Consider the following 9,567-nt stretch of genomic DNA (forward strand, 5'->3'; position numbering starts at 1 on the left):
TTTTCTTTCAGAGATTTTGAGTTATAGTTGGATTTGTTCCCTCTGCTTCACTGCTTAAATTTGATTGTTTGTTTTTTCAATCTTATTGCTTGTTATTCTCTTCCCACATCCCCCGCGGCCAAAGAAGCCCTTGCCTTCGAGTTTCCGACGGACCTGAGAATAGGGTTAGATAATTTTCGAAACCTCTAACTCGAAAATTGATTTCTCCTTCAGTTCTGAGTTATCTGCTTTCTGCTTTGGACTTGGTTTTAAAAGGTGCGTCTAGGTGCGAGACGTAGCCAGGCATTGAAGATGGCGTCTACCTGAGATGAGGTGAGATACAAAAGGCGAGCGCCTCTTAGTTTTAGGCGTCGGGCACAAATGTCTTTCGGATTTTTTTAAAATGTATTAATAGGAAGTATAACGGATTAAAAAAAATGATTGTCCATTTTTCCCATATATATGAGGTAAGGGGGAGGTAAGATAGTAGGTTACCCCCAACACCAGGTTGAGAACAACTTCCGTAAGAGACCTCCGAATTATGAAATACCCTTCGTGGGACTCGATCCCATGACCTCAAGGTTAAGAACCTTGTGCTCTACCAACTGAGCTGGATGGTCATCTCGAATTAAAAAAAAGAAAAAGATAAAAAAGAATTGCACTAGTAGAAAAGGAAGAAGAACGCTGAATAAGAGTAGAAAACTCTTTATTTTATCACATTTTCTCATTTCTTAACACTAATATTCGAACTACTAATAAGCCTAACCCCATAGCCCAAATTTATAGTCCAACTCTGATGTTTATTTATTTATAACAAACCATTATAATTTCTTCCACCATTTATCTACTTTTAACCTAAAATATATACTTCTTCTAGAAATTTAGTTATTTAATAATACATAATTTATTTTAATTTTTAAAATAATAAAATATTAAATAAAATATTAATTACTTAATACATTTTATTAAATATAAAAATTAAAAATTTTAAATTAATAATAAAATAAATTTGTATCATTTAAAAATAAATGAAATAATAATTTTAAATATTAAAAACATTAAGTATAGATCAATAACAGTGTAGATTTTAGTGAAAGGGATCAAAATATGTTTTATAAAAATAAATAAAATAATAATTTTAAATATTAAAAACTTTAAGTATAAATCAATACATTGTAAACAAGTATTTTAAAAGTTAATAAGTGGATAATGAGTATAAATATACTCATACAATTCATTTATAATTTTTTTAGCATATATATATATTTATAATATTGTTTTAATTATAAAATATGTTCTATAATTAATTTATAAAATTTTTAATATAAAAGTGCGTTACGTTTACACCTTGCACCTAGGCTACATACACCTTTTGCATATCTTTTGCGCATAGGTGCGCCTTTTGCCTTTTAAAACCAAGGCTCTGCATCGCTCTGCTATATTCGATTTGCTGTTTTTATCTCTGCTTACTTTGTTGAGAAGGATAATTTTGCAAACTAGATTGCTAGGGAACCATGTCATTGTCAGTTAATTCAAAATCTGGGCAATGGGCAGGTAGTGATTTGAAGACATGGATCTAGAGCTTTGGAGCGAGGTGACATTAATAGTTTGAGGAAAGCTTCAAGACAACGGTATTTGAAAAAGAGGGAGCAAAAGAAACTCGAGGAGTTCAGGGACGGAATAGAAGATGAGCAGTACCTTTTCGAAGGTGTAAAGCTCACCAAAGCAGAATATGGTGAGTTAAGGTACAAGAAGGAAGTATATGAGCTTGTGAAGAAGCGGACTGAAGAGGATGATGATATTGGCTAGTACAAAATGCCAGAAGCTTATGATCAAGATAGGGTTGTTGACCAGGTGAAAAGATTTTCTGTGACCCTTCAGTGTTGCAGAGACCCTACTGCTGGGGACAAAATGAATCCATTTGCAGAGCAAGAGGCATGGGAAGACCATCAAATTGGCAAGGCCACATTGAGATTTGACTCAAAAAATAAAAAGAAAATGAATGATGACTATCAGTTTGTGTTTGAGGACCAGATTGAGTTTATTAAGGCGTCGATGATGGATGTTGACGAGTTTGATAATGAGATGTTACTTGACCCACCCGAGAAATCCATGGCAAAATCTGAATTGGAGAAACTACAAGAGGAACGGAAAGCTTTGCCAATTTATTCATATCGAGATGATCTGCTTAAAGTTGTTGAGGAAAATCAGGTTGTTGTTATCATAGGAGACACTGGTTCAGGGAAGACCACACAGATACCACAATATCTTCTTGAAGCTGGTTACACAAAACGTGGGAAGGTTGGTTGTACACAGCCTCGACGTGTTGCTGCTATGAGTGTCTTTGCTCGAGTTTCTCAAGAAATGGGTGTCAAACTTGGCAATGAGGTGGGCTATACTATTCGTTTTGAAGATTGCACTTCAAGCAAGACTCTATTGAAATATATGACAGATGGTGCATTGTTGCGAGAATTGCTTGTTGAACCTGGTCTTGCTAGCTACAGTGTGATAATGGTGGATGAAGCTCAGGAAAGAACTGTTTCAACTGAGATTCTTTTCGGATTTGTGAAGGATATTGCACGATTTAGAAAAGATATCAAATTGCTTATCTCAAGTGCAACGCTTGATGCGGAGTTCAGTGATTTTTTTATTCTGCTCCAGTTTTCAGAATTCCTGGGAGACTGTACGCCGTTGAGATACACTACACAAAAACTCCACATGCTGATTACTTGGATGTTGCAATTGTTACTGCACTTCAAATCCATGTGACTCAGCCACCGGGAGATACTTTGGTTTTTCGCACTGGTCAAGAAAAAATTGAGACAACAGGAGAAATTTTGAAGCATAGGGTAGGACCTTATTATCTGCCCTATATTTGCGAATCTTCCTTCTGAACCCTACTCCTGCTGGTGCACGCAAGGTAGTCCTAGCAACAAATATTGCTGAAGCATCATTAACCGTTGATGGCATTAAGTATGTCATTGATCCAGGTTTCTGCAAGATGAAATTTTATAATCCGAGGACTGGGATGGAGTCTCTGAAAGTAACTCCTATCTCTAAAGCTTCAGCTAAGCAACGTGCTGGTCGGTCTGGGCGAACAAGTCCAGGTAAGTGTTTCCGATTGTACACTGAATTCGATTATACAAATCTTGATGACAATACCATGCCGGAGATGCAACGTACCAACCTTGCCAGTGTTGTTCTTTCTTTGAAGAGTCTTGAATAAAGTTCATGATTTGCGTGATTTTGATTTTATGGATCGACCACCAGCTGAGGCTCTAATAAAAGCAGCTGATCTTCTGTTTGCATTGAATGCATTAAATAAAGTTGCGGAGTTGACTAAAGTTGGTAGACGAAAGGCAGAGTTCCCTCTTGATCCAATGCTATCCAAAATGATAGTTGCTTCCGACAAGTGTTCGGATGAGGTTATTTCCATTGCTGCTATGCTCTCTGTAGGCAATTCAATCTTTTACCGTCCAAAGGACAAACAAGTTCATGCTGATAATGCGAGGAAGAATTTTCATACTGGCAACGTGGGTCACCTTATTGCTTTAATGAATGTTTACAATGCCTGGAGGGATACAAATTACTCAACTCAGTGGTGTTACGAAAATTATATTCAAGCCAGGAGCATGAAGCGTGCGAGAGACGTCAGGGATCAATTAGAGGGTATTCTGGAGAGAGTTGGAATTGAGTTAACATGCGGTGCTAATGATTTAGAGGCTATAAAAAAAATGCATTACAGCTGGATTTTTCCCTAATTCAGCTAGGTTGCATAAATATGGTTCTTACCGGACTATCAAGTGTCGACAGACTGCCGATATACCTCTTTGATATACTTACAATTATTTTAAATTTTTAAATCAATAATTATTATATTTAAATTTATAAATTCCAAAATTTAACACTTAATCAATAATCTGAATTATTTAGATTTTAAGTTCTATTTTTATATTTGATAAACAAATATAATTTTCTTATCATTTTATCAAAGATAACGGCAAAATACATTATCATAGTATTACAGAGAGCATAGGGCATTAAAGGTAAGATATAAGGTATAAGATAATAATGTGTGCATTTCTTCAAAAACAAGATTGTTGTTTAGGGATGATAGTGTGGTATGTGGATAGAACGGTAAATGAATCGAGTCGAGTTTGAGTATTATTAAACTTGATTCGGTCAGAAAAATTTAAAGTTAAATTTGACTCGACTTGAAAGTTCACGAGTCTAAAATTATCAAACTTGATTCGAAAGTTTGCGAGCTTAAAATTTTCAAATTTGATTCGAAAGCTTGAAAAAATTTGAACTCAAATCATTCTCAGACTCAAATCGATTGAAGCTAAAAATCCGAGCTTAATTCAAGTTCGAACTCGAGTCGAACCTAAACCTTAAGTACATGAAAGACTAATAATATTGTTTTTATAAAAAAATAACAAATAAATATTAATATTATTAATAATTTAATTTTAAAATTATAATATATTATTTTTTTAGTTGCTCACAAGCTTTTCAAGTTGAGTATCAAGTAGCTCGCTTCGACTCACTAAAAACTCGTCTTCCATTCGAATATAATCAAAACTTTGATTGAGTTAAACTTAAGTAACTTACTATCTGTTTCATCTCATTGAGAGATGGCTGTATGATTTCATGTTAGAATGAGACAAACTTATAAAATTTTAAGGATTGAACATATAAATTCATGTTGGGAAGAAACAAACTTATAAAATTTTAAGAGGATAAAAACATATTTTTATAAAAATAAAAAATTCTAAAACATATAAGAATTTAGAATTTTTAAAGAGCAACCATCCCCTCAATTCGACGTTGTTATATAATTGGTTAGACCTAATATATAGGTTTATGAACCCTAATATAAATATGGATTCAAGTTCATAAATATAAATTTAAACTTCAAAACAAAATTTAAATATTCATCATTAATTTCGGTTATTATTATTCTTTATGAGTAGGGCCCAATTCAATTATACATAATACACAACTAATATGACTCTTTCAGCTTTTCACTTTGTTCCAAAAAACCTGTAACCCTTTTCCTGCAAATACATGAAACAACAATTATGCTAACTGTGTTACCTTCCAATATAATATTCCGACTCATTAGAGACCAACTTCAAATACCAAATAAATGAATACTCACTCCACAACCAAAACCTAAACACCACAACTGTGGGGACCAATTTACAGTTTCGATATCGAGCCGCCTGTTCTATGTATTATCTATTCCTTCTCTCCAACGACTTCGACTGATGCACTTTCTTACCTTCTCTTTTTCCCTGGTCGAAAAGTCTAATCATCCCAGTAATTTTCCCAGCCATCTCTGTTCGATGATCTTGTAGTTAGGCCATTTGCTGAGATATTCGGTACATTGCGTCGTCCCATTGGTGATTTCACTGCCTTGTCCTCATCCCAATCACTATCCCAACCCTGGTCCCAACCTTCAGCTGTTTCTACTTCAGTAGCTGCCATGGATTCTGGTAATCCCATTTCTAGCTCTTGGTAAGGTATACCATCAGGCCGTCTCTTCTTGCTAAGCATACAACAAACCCACGACCCTCCGAAAACTAAAACTGTTGCAATCAAGAAGTATGCTCCATTTACTGGATTCAGCAACTTTTCATAAGAAGGAAGGTTTAAGAAAGGGTTCCCTTTGGATGCAAGGGGGTTCATGCGTAGCACACAGTCTCCATTTCCAGCACTTACCAATAGCTCACCGGTTTCGCTAATAGTCAAAGGTATATTGACCTGAAAACAGTTCAGAAAATGCACATAAACTCTAGATACAAATAAGTGCACTGTAAGATATACAGTTACTAAGAATGGACAATTATTGGATTTGGGACATTGTTCAGGGTCAGGGTATCTATTTTCATCCCAGAAATCTTATGTACTTTGCTGATGTCCTTCTCATGCATTATTCAAAAAAGAAGTCCATTGATTTCATCTATTAGTATTAGGCCTACTGGTAAAGCGAGTATTATGTGCTGCATAACAGCAGAGTTTTGTTGGTGAAGTTAGGGTTTTGTTCTTTTCATACACAAGATACCAATTGGTATTAGGTAGGACGGTTAACAAGGTCCTTCATAGCAAGCTTTTTAAACTTGGTAAACAATCAATTAAACCTTCAAAGTACACTAAAGGCCCAAAGATGTCAACAATATACGGCAGAGATAAAAGTTCATATTTTTCCCTTTTTGTTTATTACTTAACAATGATGTACTAAATGTCCCAAACTTATGCAGATTAAAGATAACAATTTTGTCACTACAATTTAAATTCTAAGATATGCCACATTAAGTCATAAAGCAAGTCTTCTTCCTAAAAGTAATCAAATGATGCAGTTCATGCCTAATTTAACAGCTGGGTAGAATCAATGAATTGAAAGCTAGCTGAGAACTTCAGCTTTTGTTTAAATAGCTACCAGCTTAAGTCCAATTTCAAATTTTATGTGAATCTTATTCCAACATAACATATATCTTATTATGTCCCTATCGTATGAGAAAAAATGACAAAATAGAAGATACAGAAAAGACCATACCTTTTGAGTTCCGTGTTTTGGTACTTTAAGTCCCTCCACAAGAGATTCCCCAGAAGGGCCAACGACATTGACTTTCAAACTTTTTCTTCCAGTATTATGGACCAAAACAACCCGATGTTTGGACCCTGGAAAGGAAAAATGAAATCAAACATATTGCTTGTCCTCACTCCTCAGGAAAAATACCACTATGCTACTTTATGAATTCCACATTGCCAACAAGCAACAATACATGAAAACAAGTACACTATATTCATCATTTTGTACAATTAGGCAACAATCAATAAATACTGCCTAGTATTTGCACAGTTTAAATGAACATCTATACTGAGATCCGTTTCTTAACACATGGCAAAAATATAGCATAACAAAAAAAGAAACCAAATAATTTATCCTTAAATAACTGTTCACTTAAAACCACTCGATGATTTGGAGATTGTGTTGAAGGCATTTCAAATGTGTCAATTTTCTGACACCTAGCATAACCCACCCTCATACAAATAGATTAATAGATGAAGATTATAATTTAATTATAACTGATCTAGAAAACGCTTATGATAATTATACTACTATATTATAGTTAAGATGCCTTCATACGGACTTGCCCCTTGTTTCTTTCAGAATATGTTTTCAACAAAAGGATACTGCTGGAAATTAACCCAAGAACTGCATTATCTATATTGGTAACCAAATACATCAACGTGGCATTCCTAACCATTAACCTTCTATACATATTCCTAAGAATTTAGTCACCAGCAACACCTACCTAACAATCAGATTCCCATTATTTATTTCCATTTCGGGCAACACTTAAAAGGAAGCTATCATCCATAAAGTCGTTTATTGTGCTGAACTGCTTCATCCAACCTTAATCTAGCAACATAGAGAAACATCCAGCCTTTTCGACTTCTTTTCTTTTATTTAATCTAGCAGATTTAACATTTGTAAATAGACACCCTTGCTGTGTACCCAAGTCCATGTATTGCTAGACGGTCATGGAACAGTTCATAACCCTGTTTCCAAACATGTTCTAAAAATGCAACATGCCTAGGCACATTTATGCTCAAATTTACAGAATAAGAACACATATAAGTGTTAAGTTTCATTGCACATAGTTACTCTACTAGGCAGCTAATGCATACTCAATTTCACTTCAGTAATTAATATATGCATGATATTTCTCTAATAAAAACAACAGCACAAAATCATTAGCTCATTTAAAATTAGATGTAAGCATTAAATCACTTTCTATTTCTTAGAAGTCCGCCCTACCATCCTAATATACAATCCATAAAATCTTAAAAAACAATAAAAATTACCAGCTTCAAACCCTTTAATGCAGGCAGTCAAGGAGTTGCTGACTTTGCAGCTGTTAGCCACCCCATCACATGTCTCGGCAATCCCTGACTGAGTCTCGTTTCCATCTACATTCGGTTTCTTCTTATTCTTATCCTCCTCTAACCCATCTGCCCGTTCATTCCCCGTGCTATTCGGTTTCTTTCCAGTACCTGTATTCTCTTTCTTTTCCTCTTTATCCTTCAATTCTTTATCATTAGTGGAATTTGAAGTTGAATTGTTTGCACTACTAGCATTGTTTTTCTTCTCCTCCTTAACATCCATTGGTTTAACATTCGTCGCATTTAAAGTTGAACTCGAATTGGTTCCACTATCTGTTCCCTTTTGGGGAGAAGGTCGAATCACTTTCCCGGGATGATCAGATAGTTTAGGATCCTTCTTGTCCACTGGAAGTTGATTCACGGGATCCATTTTATTCAACGGATCCGGATCCAAATTCGATTGACTATCCGGTTTTGGATCCAATTTCTTGGTTGGCGACTGAGAACTCTAAAATTCCAACAATAAGTAATTTTTATTAAACAATAAATTCCATAAGAATAAAACAAAAACGACAATGGTCAACTAAAATAAATTATTGAGATAGATAGGGAGGAAGGAAAGAGAAATTACTGGCGGCGGTCGTGTCGTTCTTCGTGGAAGATTCACCAGCTAATAATCGAAACTTCCAAAACGGATAACCACTGGAAACATCGGCAACGACTAAAAACACAAAAATCGTCGCCGTAATTGCATTTCTATCCATCGCCCTCTTAATAGTCTTTTGGGTTTGTTTGTTTGTTTCGAAGACTAAGATCCGGAAATTGACAAAAACTGATTTAGGCAGAGGACATGAGATTCATAGAATCAGTGTCTCCGTTGAATAAACAAGTCCCCGATCAAAATTAGCAAACCCCCGAATGGAAGAAGTAAACAGTAATTAATTAACTAGCGACGAATCAAAACAAAAAAGTGAACAAAATTTAGCTTCAAAAGATGGCAAAGATCATGTTTCACGCAGTGACGTCAAAATCTTAGGAACAAATAGTGACAGTGGTGACGATAAAGATGAAGATTGAGCTGGGAATGGAACGATGGGGATTGTGCGAGGTTTCTCACTGTTTAAAATTGAAAATTTTCGATCTGACTTAACTAAACTTTTTATAAAAATAAAAGGTAAAGTACACAATGATCGGTTATTATAAGATATTATTTTTTAATTTTTTTTATGTAATTTTTAATAATTTAGAGATTTAATAAAATAATATTTTATAATTAATGGATTATATATATATATATATTATCCAAAATAATTATTATTATTATTATTATAGGGTAAGTACAAGTAATAATATGTTTAAATATTCTCACTTATTTATCATTGAATGTTTATATTTTTAATATTCAGGGTGCTCAAACCCTAGACCTCAATGAGTATTAACAATTCTTTTACCATATTCGATTCAACTCTGGTGTCCATCCTTAATTGACAAATGGAACGATAGAAAAATGTAGAATATTTCTAATTATGTAAGTGAAAATGATATTTTTCTTATTTCTTAAACTTTTTAATAAAAGGAATATTGAAATTTTAATTTTATTATAAAATGAATAATGTGTTATTAAATGTTTCTAGAAAAAGGTATAGGGTAAATTATGTGTTTAGTACTTAAAATATCATTCTGGATTGTTTTAGT

General features: G+C 34.1%; 1 protein-coding gene and 1 pseudogene across 1 annotated transcript; one reads left to right on the forward strand and one right to left on the reverse strand.

Moving 5' to 3' along the window:
• The first annotated feature begins 307 nt into the window (after positions 1-307).
• LOC120137811 lies at positions 308-3,740 on the forward strand (annotated as a pseudogene).
• A 1,218-nt stretch (positions 3,741-4,958) lies between these two features.
• On the reverse strand, positions 4,959-8,986 carry LOC120137838. Its single transcript, XM_039153490.1, has 4 exons — positions 8,504-8,986; positions 7,855-8,380; positions 6,539-6,663; positions 4,959-5,745 (listed from the first exon to the last, which is right to left on the reverse strand). Exons 2-4 carry the CDS (start codon positions 8,300-8,302, stop codon positions 5,290-5,292), a joined length of 1,029 nt encoding a protein of 342 aa, XP_039009421.1. The 5' UTR covers positions 8,303-8,380; positions 8,504-8,986; the 3' UTR covers positions 4,959-5,289.
• Between the last annotated feature and the right edge of the window lie 581 nt (positions 8,987-9,567).

Source organism: Hibiscus syriacus, unplaced genomic scaffold (genome assembly GCF_006381635.1).
Source record: "Hibiscus syriacus cultivar Baekdansim isolate YM2019G1 unplaced genomic scaffold, ASM638163v2 tig00110676_pilon, whole genome shotgun sequence".
Classification (NCBI taxonomy): domain Eukaryota; kingdom Viridiplantae; phylum Streptophyta; class Magnoliopsida; order Malvales; family Malvaceae; genus Hibiscus; species Hibiscus syriacus.